Below are 21,746 nucleotides of genomic sequence, written 5' to 3'. Positions count from 1 at the left end.
CAGGTTCGGGTGGTGCACGGAAGGGCCCGATTCCCAACCTGCTGTCTTTTTTCTCTGAAGAATTCATGTCAAATACAGTGCCTGACTCTGACTTTTATGCAGAGTCTTGATGACTTATATCAGGTTTTTAAGGCCTGATAATACGGACTGTTACCCTCGCTGACGGGGGTCACCCTAAAGAGCTTAGCTGTCAGAAGCCCTACACTCTGAAATAGGGAAAGGTTGTGGGGGCCACATTCATAGTACAGTCTACTTCTGTTTATCCTCCACATGTAATAAATACTGTTTGAGAGGTTGGTTAGTGTGATGTGATTCACATTGCCAAAGGCATTTCATAAGTTTCATAGGTCTTAATTTATGTCGCTATAGTAACTAAAATGATATAATAATGCAGATTACAGCTCTAGACTTGGTCTTCATTGTTGTGAGGAACATATAATCTGTATACTGAGTATTCTATGTGCTAAGGTATATGATTTCTGATGTCCAACCTGCTTTTCGCATTTACATGTATGAATTTCAGTGGCCAGTCTGAAATATTAAAATGGATAGTCTTTCTCTCAAGAGGAAGGGAGACTTTGAAGAGGTAAGTGGGAGAAGTGGAATTCTGACAAGCAACAATTACAGAATTCTCATTTGAAGGACTGATATATATTTGGCTCACCTTCTCCGACAAAGTGAATTTCTAACATGTGCTGAGGCCCTTGGTGCGTTATTCACAAGTGCTTTAAGAAAAGGCCTGATATTGAGGCATTTGGTGTAGCAGTAATGTCTGAAGTGAGTCTAAGGCAGCGGTTCTCAACCTGTAGGTCACGACCCCTTTGGCGGTCGAACGACCCTTTCACAGGGTCGCCTAAGACCATCCTGCATACCAGATATTTACATTACGATTCATAACAGTAGCAACATTACAGTTATGAAGTAGCAACGAAAATAATTTTATAGTTGGGTCACAACATGAGGAACTGTATTTAAAGGGCCAGAAGGTTGAGAACCACTGGCCTAAAGTGTAATGAAGCCCTACCTTGAGACAGGAAGATAGCTAAGAACCCTGTGGGTTGCTCAAGATCTCATGTATCAATTATACGGACCCAACGAAGTTCGGAAACTCAATACAAATGATCCAGGATTGACCTAAGACAAAGCTATTTCCACTTCCGGAGCCCAGCTTACCTTATATCCTGATGATTTGATGTGCACGCCGCGTTTGGTCAGAGTAGATTTCATTCGGATGAAAAAGGAACGCTCAAGGGTGTTGTCAGTGGTTAGCAGACTGGGACTGGTTGACTCCACTGAGGAATACAAAGACATACACAGGATTTAGATCTCTGCACAGCCCCTCACAGCTACTGCTCAGGTGCAGTCCTTGAGTTCACTAAAAAGAAATGCCTGATAGGTGCTAAGAGCCCAGTAATCAAGTTACCTCATTTAGAAAATGTTTACTTTGCAGAAAATAAAAAAGAAAAATTAATTTATCCAAAGTAACTTCATTCCAGTTTCTAGCAAGAGTTTTTTGGGCCTTTTAATTCCCAGCAGCTCCCTAAGTGAGGTCTGATAGCAACTAAGCAGTGACAGCACATCTGGAGGAGTGGCCCCTGTGCATGGAGAGAACTGTCATGAGAAAGAAAGACTCCCCAGATTGACGGGATCAACTAAGACTCAGGCAGAGCTGCTTCCCAGGAAGGGTAAGGATGGCTTGCTCTTTGTTCTCCCTGAGAATCCTGTCTTGTATCTTTGACCTCCTGGGGCGTTCTGAGAACCGCAGAACCATCAAGTGCCCTTGCGTTCTTGAGTTGGTTTTCTTCACTGTGGGGAACAGGAAGCATGAAAACTTCTCAACTGACTGAAGACAGAGGGCTGAGAGTGGGATGTACAGACAGAAACAAGCACCAGCTCCCCACAATCCCAACTTTCCATTCCCATCGCTAACGGCAGCCTGTCCCCTGCCCTCCCCCGAATAGGAAACAGTCTCTGGGTTCCCCCCTTCCCTGCTTCTGGGATGGGAAAATAAGTGTCCTCCCTTAGTAAGACACTCTTTCCTTTTACATATTTTTAGACTAAGTACAATGCATTTTTACTTATGAAACTTCAAATGGTAGTTTGCTGTCTTGCTGATCTAAAAAATGCCTTTATTCATAAGACTGGAAGGCAACATAAGTCTATTTTCTTTAAAGTCAAGCTTCTAAGGTATCATATAAATTTGTTTTTCCTGCAAAAAAATAACTTTGGGCTGTTTAAGCCCAATAAATACTCTCATTTTATTCCTCTAAAATAGTGCTTTTAAAGTTTTTCTTATTCTAAAACAAAAAAAAGTTGCAACAACAAATAGTATTTCTTTTGAGCAGCCCTTATTCTGATATTCTCAAAGTAGAATATCAAAATAGCACTGATATTCTCTGGATGGGGGTAAAGATTTAAGAATTAAATAGATAGTTTATGAAAACAAAGGAAAATAGGCCAAAAACTGTAAAATTTTATATTGTATAACATATTCCATATTTCTAAGGCAAAGACATCTCTACTGTTTTATATTAAACGTTGTGCTCAGACGAAAGAAGAATGAGAGTACTGTAATAAGGGAACGCTTGCTATATGTGGTCTATGGCCTTCCTGTATCATCCCTGTCTTAATGTGACTATATTTTCCTATATTTATGGCATTTCTATTCTGGGGTGATATGTCCCTCTCTTAAGATTTTCTTTTTTTTTTGTTTTAGAGAGAATGGATCTGATGTCATTTTAAATGTACAGCTTTTTATCACTCGAGGGAAAAGCAGAGCCATGTTATATTTAGTACTTTCATTTCTTCTGATTAAATATGAATTACTATGAAATTTTTCTCATCATCTAACACGCCATAATACGCCAACAGCTTTTTAATACACTATATAAGCACAAACTTCTGCTCTAAGAGTTTAATTTACCCCTCTAATCCAATCACATCAACCTTATTTCTCTTATCAGAGATTCCCATTTTGAATTAAATGAGCTCATTAGTTTTAATCAAAAGCAGAGAGATCAAAACTTAAACGTAAATGCTTTAGATCAGAACTGTCAGTCAGCCGTGCAGTTCTATTTTACTAAAACACAAGATCAGAGACCCTTAGAACCAATTTTTTTTTCTCGTAAGGGATGCCGAGAGCTTGAGGATGTTATATCCTTTTTTTTTCCTCCCAAGGACAGATTATACATTTAAGGTTAGACTTAATTTATAGCGGTTTTTCATCCTGGTGGAAATGGAAAACTATGCCAATCTACTGTTGTCCCTTTCACATTTATTGGCCCTGGTCCTCAGAGACTTGAACTAACGTGCTGCCATCAGAATCCACACCGCAAACTCGGCCTTAAAAATTCAGCTCTGTTCAGCAAGATCGTGTTTGCAATAGCTGAGGACAAATGGAACTTCCCAGAGAAGTGAAATATGGTCAGGGCTAGGCTTCTGGATACCCTACCCCAGTAAAGAAGGAGCCATCTACCTGTAGAAGAGTGAGCAATTTAGGCACCATTAGAAATTGTTATTGTGCTCAGTGTGGGGCTGCACAGCAAACACTTGGCAGGCACATTAGAGACCACAGCATGGGTACTTCCCGCTGATTGGGGATGCGAGACACAAGCTTCGTATGAGCTCTGGAGGCGGGACATTGTGTGCCCGGAATGAGGCAGCATCCCCGTGTGTTACAACAGTAATTGTCTAAACATACAGGGCTGCGTTAATTCAACCCATGACAGCTGGTGTGCAGTTGTCAAAGTCAAAGTCAGGTTTTGCCCCATGGAAGCTGAGATTTAAAATCTAAACTGGCCCTCAAGCTTTATTTCAAGAGTGTGGAGGGATGGCGTTGAAGAGAAGGGTTTGATTCCTGATGAAGATTTCTCTTTTAATCCCATATGACTGTCTGCTTCTGAGAAGGGGCAGAGGTCATGAGCCACACTGTCCCTATCAAAGGAGCATGTGACAAACTCTTTCGGCACCCACACCACGGCCATATTTGCTCAGGGCCAGCCAGTGCGCTATGGACATCCCAGCTCCAGCAATGGTGTCTGTCCTGTACACAGACAGAGGGGAGGCGTCCGAAGTGTCTTGGGTGAGAAGCACCGTGTTCACAAAGGTTCTGCTTGGGACAGAGCCAAGGCAGCATGGCCCTGGTGGGTGATAGGACTGCGGCACTCAACAGAGAAGGGGTGTGTGCGTACGCTCCTGTGTGTGCATACATGTATGTGCGTGTTGGGGGGAGTGTGAAGAGAGGGTGGAGTAATGAGAAACGTATCCTTAGGACTGGAGCTACATAAAGACAGTGGGAACCAGTCTATATCAAAGAAGCATTTTAGAGACCTTTCTAGGAATCAACGACTTTTCTGTGAACTCACTGAGGCAGGCCGTGATAGCTGCATGCTCTGATAAGAAATCTGGGATTCAGAGACGTTACATCCGCTGCCTGAGACACAGGAGAAATTTATGGATAAAACTGGATTAAGTGGTCAAAGCTTAGATGTGGCCAGTTATGACCTATGAATGATAAACAAGGAGCTAAAAAACAAAAACAAAAATAAGACGCATGCAACTCAAAGCTAGATAAAGAAATATACTCTCTTTTGCTGAATGTCAAGGGCCTCAACTTTTCAATAAATCTAAATTATCTCAGCTCTTGAAATGTCACTTTTTGCATATTTTGTAAAATTTACAGAACAATTTACAGCAAAAGTTATAATAATTTTTATGCTGGCAAATGCCACCATAACGTGAAACAATGTCTGTGTTATTCCACATCTGCTTGATTCCCTAACTGGTTTTGGAGTTGCTGCTTCCTTATCGTTACATAGGGGCAGGAGGTGGCGGAGGGTAGGAAGGACGGGTGGCTGAGGACCATCTAGTTCTCGCCGGCCAATCCTAGGCCAGGTCTATTCTGGACACTTGCAGTATTCTCCCCAGGGTCTCTGCTGGTGAAGGAGACCAAAGCATACAGAGGGCCTTTCTTTTCAGTCACTCCAAGTGTTAGTATAATTCTAAACGTCAGAACCCTCCAACTGCCACCAAATCCTGATGTATGAGGGAGAAAAAACATTTAAAAATGTTAAGTTTTGAGAAAACGTTGTTACTCTTCCATTGTGAACGAAGTATTTTTCCTTTTAAAGAAGTGGAGTTGGGGGGTAAGGCACTAAGAGCCGGAACTACTCAGATAATCTACTGGGTTCCTGACCTGTAGAAACTATGTAAGATAGCTTTGTTGTTTTTAAGCTGTCAATATTTGGGGTAATTTGTTTTGCAACAGTAGATAACTAATATAACATCCATGTGGAAACTCTTTGGAAAAATCATCGCCTTGATTTGATCTGTGACAACCATGTATGTGTGTACAACTCACGTGACAGAAGGAATGCGCTGCCCGATGTGTCAGGACCTGGAGAACCCCCATGTGCAGGGAAAGCTGCCTGCAATGCTGACTGTTGTAAGCAGGGCCTGTGTTCTCAAAGGTAAACGCTCAATTGATGTTTTAAAATGTGCAGTTTGCAAGAGATACTATCAACAGTGTCATCTATAAGATTGTGAGATCTTGAAAAGCAGGCCTGGTGTCTTTTTGTCTTTTGTGTCTATTCTCTGCTCTTCTCCAGCCTCCCTCATCTCCCCAAGTGCCTAGGATTGTGTCTTACATAAGCAGGTACTCAGTCTGCATGTAGAATAAAGTAGCAGGCAGATGCTTTCTTTTAAGAATTATTATTTTCTTTTACACCAAACATCCATCTCTCTCTCTCTCTCTCTCTCTCTCTCTCTCTCTCTCTCTCTCTCTCTCTCTCTCTCTCTCTCTCTCTTTGGGGTGGGGAGAGGGAATCATTGTGTCTTCTCCTGTACTCATCTCTAAGGAAGCGTTTTCTGCAAAGTGTTATTTTTAGAATCATAGGCCAGTGGGTTTGGTTGTTGAAAGAGGATTGGCCTGATATCCCCCAGAATCAGAGGATTCTTTATTCTCTGTCTTCTGAGGGTTGGTTTTCGTCCCACTGGCCTGTCCTCTACCACGTGGCAGGGCAACTTTGAAGGGGGTCGCAGCTCTTAGGAGCCTGGCCTGGATCCTGCGCCCCCGGTGGCGAGGCGGTGTCCACCATCTTCCGTGGACACAGGGGGACCACCCCTTGGGTGTCATACACATGAAGTTCCAGCCGTTCCGCTTTGGCTCAGCAATCAGCCTCTCTCTGCTCCCGAGCTTTCTCTGGAACGCCATGAAAAAGCCACATTTATTTAGTCTCATTAGGGCTGATCCCCATTCCCACTCAGCTGCCAGCCTCAGCTTTGTTTAAAAACGTGTGAATCATTAACTGAAACGCTGGCGCATAGGTGTGAAAATAATTGTGGTTCAACAGTGATGCAATAAACTTTTTTCAAAGTAACATAAAAAATAATCCGTCAAGAAAGATCTGCCAACCCATGCCACCTGTCAGCGCCAGCTCCCTGGCAGTATCCACCTGCCTCGGATGGAATCATAATGCGTCCTGTCGCCTCTCAGGTCCCTGCACCTCGCCCCGCAGGGGTTGCTGCTCGGTGCGGCTGTCCCCGGAGGGAGAGCGGCGCGTTCAGTGGCCGCCCGCTGCTCCACAGTTGGTGTTTGGGTGTACCCCGCTGGGGAAATATACAGTGTCAGAGTCAAGCTGTTACCCGTGGGTGTTTCTGTACACAACTCCTAAGCAACAGGAAACCCCGCTATTGTGAAGGTAGCCTTTCAGAGGACAGGTCACCCAATGTGACCCATTTGGTAGCAGGCTGCGCGCTCCACAGAACATGCCACGTGAATACTGCCAGCGAGCGTTTTAAATCTTCGTGGAGACTCGCCATAAATGTTGCCACTTGAGGGATCTATTCTGGGAGAAAAATATAGCTTGTCCTCCTGGGACGCCGCTTGGATTCCATTACCAATATTGCGTATGGGATCGAGTGTGGCAATGCTTTTATCACGACTATAAAGTGGTTACGAGCCAATTCCTCATACAAAATATACTCAATAACATCGAGGCTTTTTTTCCCTCCCCTTTTCTGTTTCCTTCTTTTATTTCCTTCCTTTCTTTCCTTCCCTTTTTTCTTTTTTTTTTAAACGACAAACACGATGTCAGACAAAGGGCACCAGGCATGGTCTTTGTAGTACAAAACAAAATAACAATACATAAACACCTTTGTGAAGGCAGCTTGAAACCCCATGTTTTCTATTAAAAAGTCATGTTCAATCTTCACTGTTGATGGAACCGCATAGCTAACACAGAGAACATTGTATATCAGAAAGGTCAATAGTTATTATGAGCTACAAATATATTTTTTTCCATCCTTCAGGCTGTTTAGCGCATATCACAGCATGAGCAGCTGTCTTCTTTAATGCTTTTAAAATTAGACTCCCAAAGAGGAAGAAAAAATTATGGTTGCAATGATTGCTCTTTGCTTTTGTAAGTTTACTTTAATATACTATTTTATATACATGGATCTTCTGTGCAGCCCATCCACAGGGCAGTGACTGGGTGCCAGTATCGAGGTGAACTGCCACATCGATGTCCTTAGCATTCTGGCCAAATCTCCATCTCAGACGCAGGTGCTGTGGACATGCTGTGTTTTAAAAGGAGGGATACGGAGGAGTCTGGTTGCAGAGGCACTTGCAGATACACACATATGCATGCTGCCTTTCATTGCTTTAAAGCTCTCTGACTAACTGCAACAATGGCATGTGATGAGAGACAGTTGAGTGCACTGGGTGGAAAATCATGCAGTGATTCAAGCCTTTGATACACAAAGTACCCTCTCCCCGTGCAGGCCTGTGGACGAGAGTGTACCTCAAAAGTTCCCAAAGGCTGATCTGCCTGCCTCGGGAACTTCTTGCCCTTACTCAGCACAATATGAGTATTTTAAAGAGCACATGTAAGCATATATTACATGTTTTATTATAGCTCATTTTGTCTTTGTTCGGATATTTAAATTAAATACTTATTGAGTATAATGAGATAGGGCCATTTGTAACAGTGCTTACATTTAGGAGGAAGAGAAAATACGTAACAATTTCTGGTAGTGATTAATGCTAGAAAGAAGAGGATGAAGAGTCAGTGGCTAAAGAGGGATGAGGGCCAATTTTGGTTGGGTGGTCCCAGGGACCTCCCTGATGAGATGGCATTTGAGAGGGACTAAGACATGTGGATATCTGGGTGAAGATACCATACACACCTCCATGCTCACAATCTGTGCTGCAACTTTAAGATTGCGGATTGGTAAAAGGCTTCACAGAAAACTATTATTTTAATAGATATGAACTAGTGACAAAGAAATTTTAGAAATGTTATCCTTTGAGCTTTGAAAACTGTTTTGGGTACTTTAAATTATTAGAACAACCCCCTTCTGCATTAGTGCAGGTTAGATTGGAGGCTGTGTGTGTGTGCTGAAGACATGATCTGCTTTAAAAAAAATTATTCTCATCCCTTTACTCCTCACATCCTCTTTGGAAACCATTACCTGTTCTCTATATCTATAGGTTTTTTCTATTTTGTTTTGTTTATTGTTTTTTTACTTTTTTTAGATTCCCCATAGAAGTGAAATCATATGGCATTTGTTTTTCTCTGACTTATTTCACTCAGCATAATACCCCTAGGCTCGCCTAGGTTGTTGCAAATGGCAAGATTACATTCTTTTTAATGGGTGAATAATATGCCATTGTATATATGCATCACGTTTTCTTTACTCATTCATCTATTGATGGACATTAGGTTGCTTCCATATTTTTGGTTATTGTAAATAATTCTGCAATGAACACAGGGATGCACATGACTTTTTGAATTAGTGTTTTTTGTTTTCTTTGGATAAATGCCCAGAAGTATAATTGCTAGATTATATGACAATTCGATGAAGATTGAACATGTCTTTTTAAAAGCTAATATTTAATTTTTTGAGGAATGTTTATACTGTTCCCCATAGTGACTAATTTACATTCACACCAATAGTGTATGAGGATTTCCTTTTCTCAACATCCCCTCCAGCACTTGTTATTTGTTGATTTATTAATGACAGCCATTCTGACAGGTACGAGGCAGTATCTCATTGTTTTAATTTGCATTTCCCTGATGATTAGTGCTATTGAGCATCTTTTCATTTCTCTGTTGGCCAGATGTATGTCCTCTGTGGAGGAACGTCTATTTCAGTCTCCTGCCCATTTCTAACTGTATTATATTTTTGGGGGGCATTTACTCTTTGAACTTTTGTCCAAAAATAAATTATTTATCTTTAGTATATCACTTATTTTTAACGTGGAGAAAACTAAGGGAGGAGTTAATGGACAGAATTGTTCAGTGTCCCCTGCCCCTCAGATATACCCATTGGTGTCGTCAATGCTTTGGGATCCTCAGAGAGAGCAGCTTCAGTAGCAAAGTGGGATACAGACTGAGTAAGTAAATGATATTATTCTCTTTGGTGACTTTCAGTGATAAAAATAAAGTAACCTTGAGTATATTTGCTGATTGAGAGGAGAGTTTAATTTGTTTACATTGGAAACACTAAATTAAGAATTTAAACCTTAGATATTTAATCAGTAATAGAGAAAGAGAAGGTAGCCTCTGAATTTGAGGGAAGAAAAAAAGAAGATGATAAAAAAGAGAGAAAGGGAAAGAGAGAGAGAGAGAGAGAGAGAGAGAGAGAGAGAGAGAGAGAGAGAGGGGCGGGAGGGAGGTGGGAATGGTAGTGAATAATTTAATAGAGTAAAGGTTGTTTGCTGAGACAAAGGAAGTGGGAGGAGAGGATTTTGAGAATGAAAAAAGCTATGAATCAGCTTCATGTGGGCAAAGCAACTAGAATCAGTAGAAAAAAGTAAAAAGATTGCACAGTGGCTACAAGTTGCATGCCTTAAATTTAGGGGCATTAACTTTCTAGGGTACCTACTACCAATGGCTCTGGGTTTTCCAGGTAATGCTGAAGACAATGAGGTTTTCCTGTGGATGGGAGCCAGCACAGTAGGACTGAAAGAAAGTCAATCGAGTAAGAGATCCCAAAGGGTTAGGAGACAAGCCAGTGAAAACTGACAGAGTGATTGATGAGCTGGGAATGAGGATGACAGGGCAGGGAATGGTGACATGGGTGAAGCAGCCAATAAGGGAGATTTGATCAGAGAATGATTTTTGAGAATTTTATTGCTTTTAAACAAGTTTGTTTATATTTATCTCCATTTTTTTCTGTTCATAGGAAATTTGCAAAATATAAGAAAAAAGTATTCTCAATGTTGAATCACTATCTTATATACCTAAAACCAATATAAGATTGTGTAACAATGATACTTAAAAATAAATTTTAAAAAGTATCCCCAACAGCCTGTTACCCAGCTACTATTAGCATTAATATGTTTTGTTGTGGTCTTATTTATATATTTCAAAATTAGAATCATACCCATGTCTCCCATTTTTTAATGTTAAAAAAATTATAGCTCACTATGTGATAATAACTCTACTTTTATTAGATAGTGTTTGGGGGAATGAAAGGATGTTGGGGCTCTAGTGACTTCAAACACACTATTTTGTTGGCCATGTAATATTTCATTGCATGGTGATGAATTATTTTTTAAATTAACATTCTTCCACTTCCTTATTATTTCTTAGGGTTGAAATATAGAGAGAGTATTACTGGATTAAACAGGATGAGCCTTTCAAAAAGCTAATTGCACAAACTGATTTCCAGAAAAGTTGTGCTGTGTCAGTTTATGTTTATCAACAATGTTGGATGGTGTTCATATTGATTGCCATCTTAAAATACTTGTTCTAATTTGATAAAAATTATTAAATTAGCAGAGGATACAGAAAAGGTACTCTTTTGGGTCTCTCTGAAAAGTAATATGTAAAAACATCTTGTGTTTTTAATTTGCATTTTTATTTCTAATAAAGTTGAATAATGTTTTAACACATATTTATTGGCTAGTTAATTTTTTCAATGAAAAATTATTGTATCCTCTGTGCATTTTCCAATTAAGTTTCTTATTCATTTGAATTAAATATACATATATTTTAAGGATATTTTCTCTGAAATATTTTATGCAAATATTTCCCCATTTGTTTGCCTTTTACTTCTGTTAACAATGCTCACTGGTGCACATAAGTTTTTAAATTTTACATAGAAAAGTTTATACATTTCCCCCTTGGTAGCTTCTTTCATTGCTCTTGTGCCTTAGAATGTTTGCTCAAAAATTGTTAATAGATATTTGGCATCTTAAAAACAAAGCGCAGTTAAAGGTCAAAGTCCAATTATGCCAATGGGGGGCTAAAGGTAAGTCAAAGAATGAGTTTCTTGCTTTGGCAGTCAAGGGCGTGTGTGTGTGTGTGTGTGTGTGTGTGTGTGTGTGTGTGTGTGGCTACCCATCCTGGAAACTCTCCTTCTGGCATCTGCCACCACGTGAGGAGACCGCTGCGGGATAAGTGCAGGGCGTGAGCTCACATCTTCGAGGGAGACGGGGAAGTGGTGTGGGTGTTGACAGACAATGGCACTGAGAACAGGTAAAGAATGCTATTTTTTTTTAAAAGAAAAAGTGGTGCTTTTTTGTTTTTTATTTTTTACAGTATTACAGATGTCCCTCCCTTTTTACACCCACTGACCCTCTCTATGTTGGGAGTGATGGTGCGGAGGTGGCGGTGGGAACAAACTGTAATGACACCCCTTTAATGAGGGAGCGTCAGAGCATAGGAATCATGCCCTCCATTAACCGTGTCTCACGATTAGCGGTCTGCATGGGAGAAAGGTTTTAATAAGCGGGAAGAGCAGAATTTACTCCTAATCTGGGTTCTCAGGTAATATATGGGACACATGGTTAAATTTGAATTTCAGATAAACAAAGACTTTTTTTTTCAATATGACCCGAATATGGCATATAAAGTTCAAATGTATTTTTGTTTGCTAAATCTGGCAACCCTGCTCCTAGGAGAATGAGGAGTCTTTGTGGCACAGAGCAAGGGTTTTGCATGAGAGCGGTCATGTGGTTATGAAATAAAGGATGAAGAACTAAGGAGTTTAGGGGATTGGCCTGAGATACTTTGGTTGAACAGAGAAATAGTTCTGAATGGCTGGAACTTTCTCAACGGAAATGGTAGAGAATGAAGCAATGACTGAACATCCAAATGAATGTTGGTGTGATCATGTGGCTTTTTCAAATTTGCTTTCTCCAGAGTGGGGCCTAGTACAATGGCCAGCTTTTATTTCCCTGGGGGAATGTGTGTGTGTTCTGAGGAGAGAGAGAGCCTGACTTGGCAGGTCTCCACAACAGTCTCCTGAGCCCTTGTCTTCTGCTAATTTATTGTTATTTATCACAGAGGAGGAGCTTGGGCAGCTAGAATTTGTGGGTTTTATTATGTCTCTATTCCAGCACATCTTGAAGTGGTTATTTTTCAAAATGTTTTCGGTTACAACTATTGTGTTAAATCCATCATCAATAAAAGATTGAGGGTTATTTATTGGAGAACATTCTTAGTAACTTTATTTACACTCTGCAATAAGTTAGAGGAGCCAGAAATGGGCAGTCATCTGATAATTAGCTCTACCTGTTATTTTGCTAATGAATATCTACGTTTGATGCCTTTAATTAGGCAAGTTTTCCTTTCTCTTATGATCCAGTAAGTTTCAGTGGTCACTGCTCTTAGTTCCTAAACAAAACCTTCTAATCTTTTGCTGGAAGTAGCCCTGCTTTACTGTGAGAAAGACAGGATTTCATCATTATAATCATGGTCAGTTAATATATAGGGTGTTCCAAAAATAGGTATATACACTTTAACAGCTGATAGCTCACTTTTGGAAATGAAATGTATTTTAACAAACACTGCCTTTGTAAGTATTCAAAGTGTGTGTATACATTCTTTGGGACAGCCTATATGTGTAGACCTCATGAAATATGTATAGGCATCATTTTCACACCTGAACTTGACATTAAGTCATTTGTATATTTTCTTCAAGGCTATGCATAATCTTCTCAAGTGGTGGGAATAAAAAAAGTCATTTTTAAAATTCCATTTACATAGTTTGTAATTATCCTTGCTGTAGAATTACCCTTTTTTCTACAGTTTAAAAAGATAAAAGCTATTGCTAATGGTGATGGTGAAAATGGGGAAGAGGCATCCTTTTTTCAAACTGGGTGCAAAGCAAATTTGTTATGATTGATATTAATTACTGCTCCTTTCCCTATTTTACAGATAGCTCTAATGATGCACTTGATACTTTTAACATCCACACTTTAGCATTATATCAGATGGCTTCTGGGTCTAAATTGTATATTCTATAATGGCAAATAATTATTTAAAAAACTGGCACCCCGTATTCCTTGTTGCCTGGTAGCTGACGACTCCCACGGCATTCATCCAAATTGTGGTTAATCCTCTCAACTGCAGGCCTCCAGGTATCTGTGGCTGCCCTTGTTCTGGTCCTTATTTGACCTAATGTGAGGGTGAATCCATCTATAACAGTAGGCTCTCCTTTGCCCATTTGTCCATTTTATTATTGCATTTCTTTCTCACAAACTCCATTTGCATGTCATTAGTAAAGTTCTGGGTATTTTTCAATAGCCTGAGAAGCTGCATTTAGAAATGACACAAAGGTTCAGATCATACACATGGAGAAAAATGTCTCCATCACCGTGCGTACCTCAGGTTTTACTCAAAGCTATGACCTGCATTCCCTCGGTTCCTCCTTAATCATTTCAGTTACAAGCAAAACCTTATACATTCAAATACATTTCCCTGAAATAGTAAATGTTTTATACATAAAACACTTGAGATCCAGCACTCTTTTCTTCTTTAGAGAGACTTTAAATGGTTTTCATTCATTATACAAACAATGCACAGGTATTGTAATGGTTACTAATATTAATATTTTATATGGGAGATGATATTGATTTTACTTTCTTTTGGTGTTATATGTTGGGGTTTGTTTTTTTTTTTGGTGTAAAAACTGTGTTATATTCTTTGATATATGAACATATATGACAAAGTAGCTTATATCTAAAGTGAAAGCTAAAATATGTGGAGCCGACCTAGAAAGGTATTTATTCTTGCCCTTCAAAGTTTTTGTTGTTGTTGATGCTAATAACCAATATCTACAATCCTTTCTAAAAGTGGAATGCCTCTTCCCGACCAGGAAAAACAGCAGTGTGCATATAAGCAATTTAGAGGAAGCCAGAAGTAGTCTTAAAGGGGAAACAAGGGCAAAGAAGAAATTATCTTTCTACCAAGATAATGAGTTTGCTTTAAAAAGAATATTTTCTCTTACACAACTTGAAATCTAACATTTTAGGAGATGTATATAAGTCTAAAAACATAAAATTAGCAACAAAAATCCTCATTATTTTGACAATGATTTTTCTTTCTGTTTTTGGCTTTTTAGGGAAGAAAGAAAGCATTTAGATACATGCAGAACATGTAGGTAATCTCAGTAAGGTAATATTCTTGGGATTTTTCATATTTATACATTTTTTCCTACATTGTATTTTCACTACCCAAGAGCCCTGGCTGTTATTTTTTTCCTGAAGTGTGAAGATCACCCCATGGATTAACAAATGATTGAGGATTCTCTCTTAAAAGACTCTTTAAAAAACTGTCAGAATCAGCCTGAGACAAAGATTTATTATGAACTATTTAAAGGGCTTAATATATGTATCCCCAATGAGCCCTTGGAGCAAACTAAAAAGGAAGAGTGGAATTCTCAAAGAATAGGAAAAATTCTCCAATGCCCCTCTCTCTGCACACCATGATTACTGTTTACTCAAAGGATAAAATGCCTAACCTGTCACACAAAGTCTTCAGAAGCCACAGTCCTGCTGGTGTACAGTAAAAACAAAACAATGAAGACCGACAATAATGTGCTCGAGATAGGCAGCTGTAATTTACTTTCTAACCAGTTCACTAACACACTAATGTGGCTACATCTTGTAGCAGGAGCTGATCCCTGACCCACACAGCAATCAAACAACTACCAGAGTGTTGGCTGTCACAGAAGCTGGGACGTTACCTTAATTATACGTTCCTGGATAACAAACCTTCCCTTAATGAGCGACTTCTCTCCTACATGTATTCCAAATCACCCCTCTGTCCTTGAAAAGGCCCACGGCCCATCACTGCAATTGGAATTTGTGCAGCATATTCATAAGTATTCTTCCTAACAGGTAATAAATACCACCTGAGCAGGCTGTTTGCTTTATGAGAATGCCAAGGTGTAATTGAAATTATAGGCTTGCACTCCTGGCAGGCTCTAAAGAATCACTCAAGACTGAAGGGAAACTTTTTAGTGAACCTAGAACCAAGCTTTTCTCTTTCCATATCAGTAATAATAATTATTATTATTGTAATGACTATCTTCTTTAGTTTGGAATTTATGTTTGGCAATGAGGTTTCTCCTCCTCTATCCCCATTTGATATGATTTCTGCATTAGTGTTTCTTCTTCCTAAACATGGGATTTCTTCATGTTCCTCTTACTATAACATCCCCAAATTATGCTATGATTTGCCGAAGCACCCCAACAATTAACACAGGCATATATGAGGGTCTTACGGGAAGGTCTTATAAATACCTTGAGGAGATGAGGAGAAATAGTGCCTCTAAATGAAAAGAAGACATTTAGAATTGAGGATAAATAGTAAGGCAATCTTAAATATAAAGATTTACTTCCCTAGTGTCACTAGCTCAGGGCAAATGGTATAGATTAGTGATTCCTTGGTAATACTTTGATTTTATCTTAATCTCACTAAGACTTTGCTTCTTTTTCTTGTTCTCTTCATCTGGGTAGATACATTTTCTCAGTACAGCAGTTTTGGTAATGTTTGGTAAGACATATAGTAATATATATGGTATTCTGAGAACTCTATTGTAGTCACTTTAAATTGTCTTGTATATAGTAGAATGTGAACCTAATCCACACAAAGCATATTGCTTAGTACGTGACAAGCACTCAGTAAATGTCAGCTTTCACGGGTGTAGTTGGTGTTGCTAATGTCTATGCAGGTTGATTCCTAACATCTATTTTTAGGACCAAGGAGCAGGAAAGAATGGTAATGCGCACTCGGCTCCTGGGTCCCAGAGCAGAAGATCCTCTCCTGGAATAATGGCAGTGGTACCGCTGGGCAAGATGATGGCCACACACATGGAGAGCAGCAGCGTGGCCTAGGGGTGGGACACATGCCGTGGGATGAGGAAGCTTGAGTTCTAGGTTTGGCTTAGCAACCAAATAGCTCCACAGTTGTAAGTCAATCATGTGTCCCTTTCCCTTATCCCTGTGAAGGACGTGGGTTACTTGGCAATCCGTAAATGTACTAACATTAGGAGGTGGTTCGGAGAATCAAATAAATCCATATGAAGGAAAGGGTTGATTAACGTAAGTTAAATTTGCAGCAAACATTTGATGAGCACTTTTGAGTACTGATATATCAAATGTGAATTTGATTAATATTGGAAAAAACAAACTATAGTCATATTGCTATTTTGTTCTCAAAATTTATATATTCACTAAAATTCCTGGTTGTGCTATTATTATCAACATGACTGGGTAAAAGATTTCTAGGCTGATAAATTTCAGAAATAAATAGGTATCATGAACCTGACTACAAGATGGTACGAAAATTTTACAGTCACGGGTTTTACTAGAAAGTGCTACAGAACAAATGTGAACATGAGAAAATTAAAATGCAAAGAAAAAGAGAGTAGAGAATTAAACAGGGCATAAAAATGAGGAGGAAGAACAATGGTAGTAAGAAAGCAGCTTCAGAGGGAAGGCTGGAAAGATAACTACAAAGGCCTAAGAAGGATGAGAAAACACATAAAAATTATACCGATGAAGCAACATCTAAATGTACAAAACAGGAACCTAGGAACATTAGAAATAGGAATGCTTCTCCTTTAACCACATTGTAGGTTTGAGTTTACAAATCAGCTGCTGGTTCTGGGATGCATGTGCCAATGACCTATGCTTTCCCTAGACCTAGAAACTGAAAAGGCATGAATTAATAATATTTGGGTATTTAAAAAAATATAACCATTACTAAAGCAAATATCCCAAAGCTTTCAACATTATGACTCTGAATCCATATGCTGGATGATAGGCCAGATTTTTTTAATAGCCACTATATTTTGTGCATCCCAGCACTGAGGTATAGGAAATTAGGATGAATGCCAGGTGATTTACATACACATTTAATTTAGTTGTCACAACACTCTTCTATTTTAAGGAGGGTCCATTGTCTGTGACCATGCACTCTAAAACACCCACTATTGCTTATATACCATGGCTTAATCTAAATCTAGATACAGTCATTGTGATTTATTTAAAAATCTTTAGCTTTCTTTCCTCCCTGCTGCAATATATTTCAGCGTTTTGGTGCATGAAAAGAAATGCTTGAGAATGCTTGCGAAAGGAGACCAGCAATTTAGAGTAATTTTACTTTTTTCTTTGTTTTCCTGATTTTATGAAATGTATATTTGTTACTCTATAATAATATCTAACTATGTACTTACGTTTGTGCGCTTGAACGGTTCACAAGTTCCCTCAAATATTATTTAAGCCTACTATGAACAATACAGATTTTAGGGAAAAGTTGGTACTGAACATTAATAATTAGAGAGCCTAACGTGCACCTCATGACAGGAGGAGTCAGTATGCCTTTGCAACTGAACCCTAGGACTCTTTTCTACCTTTTGTCACTGAGAAAACTAGCTTTTCTATCTTTGTGAGAGATGTGTGTGTACATATACATATCTCAAATGTGAATCCGATTAATATTGGAAAAAACAAACTGTAGACATATTACTATTTTGTTCTCAAAATTTATCTATTCACTAACATTCCTGGTTGTGCTATTATTATCAACAAATCTTTTCCTTTGGAAGAAAAATGCCAGAGAATGCTTAGGTTACTTGGCAATCCATCAGTTTATGGAAATCTTACAGTGATTTTCAAACAGAAACACTGGTTTCTCTGGCAAACCTACTAAATAGATCAGCTCCCTTCTTTCTCTCTGGTGCCTCTAGTCAGTGCTGTCATTTGGTGAACTAGCCCTTTCCAGAAACCTGCTTTCAGAACTTTTAGTCATCTTTCTGCCCTCAAATGTTTTGTAACACATTTAAATATAACACAACAACTTTAAAAATAATGAATTAAAATACAAAAACATGTGGGTATAGCAAATAAGTAAATGTGCCGGAAGTGCTCTGCAGTAGATTGCAACTGAGGATGCACATGAGACAGTTCACGGAGAGGTCAGGTAAGGACCAACCGAGAGAAAAATGGAAAGGAGGGTTGGGGGAGCAAGGGAAAATCTCCAGAATATAAGACAGAATAGAATTCCTCTTATATGAGACACCTGGAACAGGCAAATTCACAGACACAAAGTGCAACCGTGGTTACGAGAGGCTTGGGGAAGGCGCAGATGGAAAGCTGTTGTTTAATGGGCTCAGGGGTCAGTTTAGGATGATGAAAAATTTCTGGAGGTGGATGGTGGTGATGGTTGCACAACGAGGATGCACTTAATGCTACACTTAGAAATGACCCAAATGGTAATGTTTATGTCATGTACAGTGGGGCCTTGACTTACGAGTGTCCCGACTAACGAATTTTTCGAGATATGAGCCATCTCTCGGCCGATTTTTTGCTTTGAATTGCGAGCTAAAATTCGGGTAATGAGCCAGCTTCAGATACCCCACCGCTAGTTGGCGCAGCGAACGTCACAGTGAACGCCACAACATAAGCCCAGCATCACGTGTCTCACTCGTTCACTTTATGATCTGACATAGGAGTAATTTGAGTTATGAGCTCCGTCACAGAACGAATTAAACTCGTAAGTCAAGGCCCCACTGTATACTTTACCATAAAAAAGAGGCTAGGACTTATATTAATAAAAATTGACATGATATCAATGAGGAAAAAAAGAGGGAAAAGAAAATAAATGCAAAAGTAGAAGTATGAGGTGAAATAAGAAAAACACAATAGGGAACAACATACAAAGAAGGCATGGTAGGAAGGAAAATCTAGGTTTCCATCAAGGCTAAGGGGAATGAGTAGCAGGAGAACCACATTTCAGTTACTTATTCATTCAACAAATCTATGAGGTCCTTACACTCTATGGGGCACTGGGGTTACAGAAATGAATTATAATGATACTGTCTCAGTTTCCAAGGAGTATCTGTCTAATGATGTGTTACAAAGATCAATGAGACACACTGTCTTGCTCTCAAGGAGTTCAAGGTCAGTTCTTATCTAATTTTATTTCATAGGTAAGTTAGTGCATGTGAGGAGGTCCAGCCCTCCTCCACTGCAGCCTTGGGATGGAGGCTGGGATTATAGTCCAAGTTAAACACACATTGATCCTGGCACCACAGCCCATTCCAGCACAGACTTACTTATGTGATCTGGAACATTCTCTCCATGTATAATAAGAAAAATGAGAGCAGAGGAAGGTAAGCAATTTGCCCACGTTTACTTCATTCCGTAGGAATGGAGTTGGGAGTACAACTCAAGTCAACTCAAAGGCCGACCCTCATTTGGTTAATATAGGTTTAAAAGATTGAAACAAAACAAAACAAAACCCTCAATTAGTAATCAGAACAATAAAGGTGAGTCACACTGTCCCATCAAGTGCCAAGGACTTACTGAAATAAAGAAAATCAGAGAGGGTTTAATTTCAAGGACTCAAAGGTCATTATTTCATAGGAGAGCAACCAATCATATAAATATCAGGATGAAGAAGGCACAGTCAGAGCCAGTTTACAAACACAAGCCAGAAAATGTCCCAGGGTGACTAATGCAATAATATTGAGGCATGTCACAGGTCCCTATTATAGTCAAAGTCACTTTAACTAATTGGCTCAGGCTATAAAACCATACAATCTGGGTCAAAAGACACTGCGGAAGGAAGCTTCTCTGCTCAGATATTATCTTAAATCAAAGCTTCCCAATAGGAAGACAAGAGAAGACGAAAATGTCCAGTGATGCTGGAAATTATGAGAGATCTCAAAATTGGCTTATATAATAGCAGCTCACTTATATGTCCATGGAAAAGGATGATAATGTGTTTCTTCCTTCATATTGTTTCATACTTCAGAAGCATACCATATTTCAAGGGATATTATGGGATTTCAATGACACTACCCATTTTAAGATAACACATCATTTTATGAAGCACTAAGATAAAAAGTACTGCAAGTTATAGAATCATAATGTAGTACTACTGATTGTAAGTTGTACCCCAAAGTCAGAAATCTAAAAATGTGGAAAAAAATAGAATCAATGAAATATGGTATTTTTCTTGACTCAGGATCAGTATAATCATTCTCTCTTGCTTTTAGAAAGGGAAATCCATTAAGGGATGTGTATGTAGTTGGCTCTGTTAATTGCTTACCCAAAACTCTTCCTGTCTTCCTTTTATTCCTTACAAATACCCATTTCCCCTCAAACATGTATCTCCCTTAAGCACCCATGTCTCCCACTACCCAATTCTTCAGGAGAAGCAAGCTCAGCCCTAAGCATGAATCATAATTGGTTAAAGCTATTGTGGGTCTACTTGCCCAAACCCATTTTTAGAATGTGCCATGAAACAAGTATTTAATGAGTTTCTACTGGTGCCAGTCGCTGTTCTAGGTTTGAGGTTATTGGGGTGGGAAAAAAAAAACCTGAAAAAACCTCCCCATCTGCTCAGAGTACAGGAGCTGATGTTGTCGAGACAGTTGACTTTGTCCCCAGTACAGGTTATATTCCATGAGGAGGTTAAAAAAAGATAAGATATATAAGTAAACGATATAGCATTCTAGATGATAGGAAATGTTATGGAGAAAAATAAGACAAAATGAACATAGGGGATGTAGTAGGGAGAAGGTTACAATTTTAAATAGTGACCAGTAGACATCTCAGAGAAGGTGGCATCTGCTTATAGACTTGAGGGAAGCGAGGCAGTGACCATTTGAATGTCTGGTGGAATGGTGCTCCAGGAAGAAGAAATAGCCTGTAAATAGCCTGTACGAAGGCCCGGAGTGGGAATGTGCATCATGAGTGTAAGGAATAGCAAGGAAGCCAGTGTGGCCAGAGCAGACTCTGGGAGGGAGAGAGATATGGGTGAAGGCAGAGAGGATGGAAGGGTGGTGTGGGGGTATCAAGGATACCGCCTTGAAGGACTCTGGATTTCACTCTGACGAGGGTGACAAAAGCTACATGGCCGTTTTCACTAGAGCTGAGGCCTGAGTATGCTCTGTGCTCAGACTACAGGGTGAAGGAGGGTAGGAGGGGTTCCATTAGAGAGGCTGCTGTCACAGTCCAGGGTGAGATGGTGGCAAAGAAGGTGGTGAGACCTAGTCAGATGCAGGACATATTTGGAATGAACCACTGACAGGAAGTGCTGACAGACGGCACGTGGGAAGTTAGAGAAAGAGAGGTGTGCAGATTGCCTCCAAGGCCCACGCGTTGGCAGTGATGCAGTGCAACCATGAGAAGTTAGGGGATGGCTGCTGGACTTGGATTTTGGTGCAAATTTTATGTCAACTTCAAAAGAGACCAGAAAGAAAAAAAATGCAAGCCCTCCTTCTCTGCATCTGGACATGGCTATGAGGGTGTGGCTGTTGCTACAAACTTAAGTGAGAAACAAAACTGAGGACGAGACTCATGTTGAGGAGGCAAGAGCAGAAAGAGGGGGAGAACCAGATTTTTGATGATTTTGTTGGGCCACTGAATTAACCAATCTCAGGGTTGTCCTTCCTTTGGACTTCTTATTACATGAGATGACAACTTCCTTTTAAGTCAATTG

The 21,746-nt window shown here is 39.6% G+C and overlaps 1 protein-coding gene across 12 annotated transcripts in view; it reads right to left on the bottom strand.

The window, feature by feature from the left end:
* The window catches only part of NPAS3 (neuronal PAS domain protein 3), a gene marked incomplete at its 5' end in the record, with an annotated part of 907,100 nt that overhangs the window by 65,657 nt on the left and 819,697 nt on the right, over positions 1–21,746 (bottom strand). For all 12 annotated transcript variants that reach the window (XM_081089871.1, XM_081089875.1, XM_081089876.1 and 9 more), the window contains one exon: positions 1,174–1,292. In XM_081089871.1, the coding sequence (XP_080945997.1) occupies positions 1,174–1,292 (119 nt within the window). The remainder of the gene's footprint in view (positions 1–1,173; positions 1,293–21,746) is intronic.

This window comes from Myotis nattereri (assembly GCF_964212035.1).
Source record: "Myotis nattereri genome assembly, chromosome: 1".
In the NCBI taxonomy this organism is placed as follows: Eukaryota; Metazoa; Chordata; class Mammalia; order Chiroptera; family Vespertilionidae; genus Myotis; species Myotis nattereri.
This window is presented reverse-complemented; position numbering and strand designations above follow the sequence as displayed.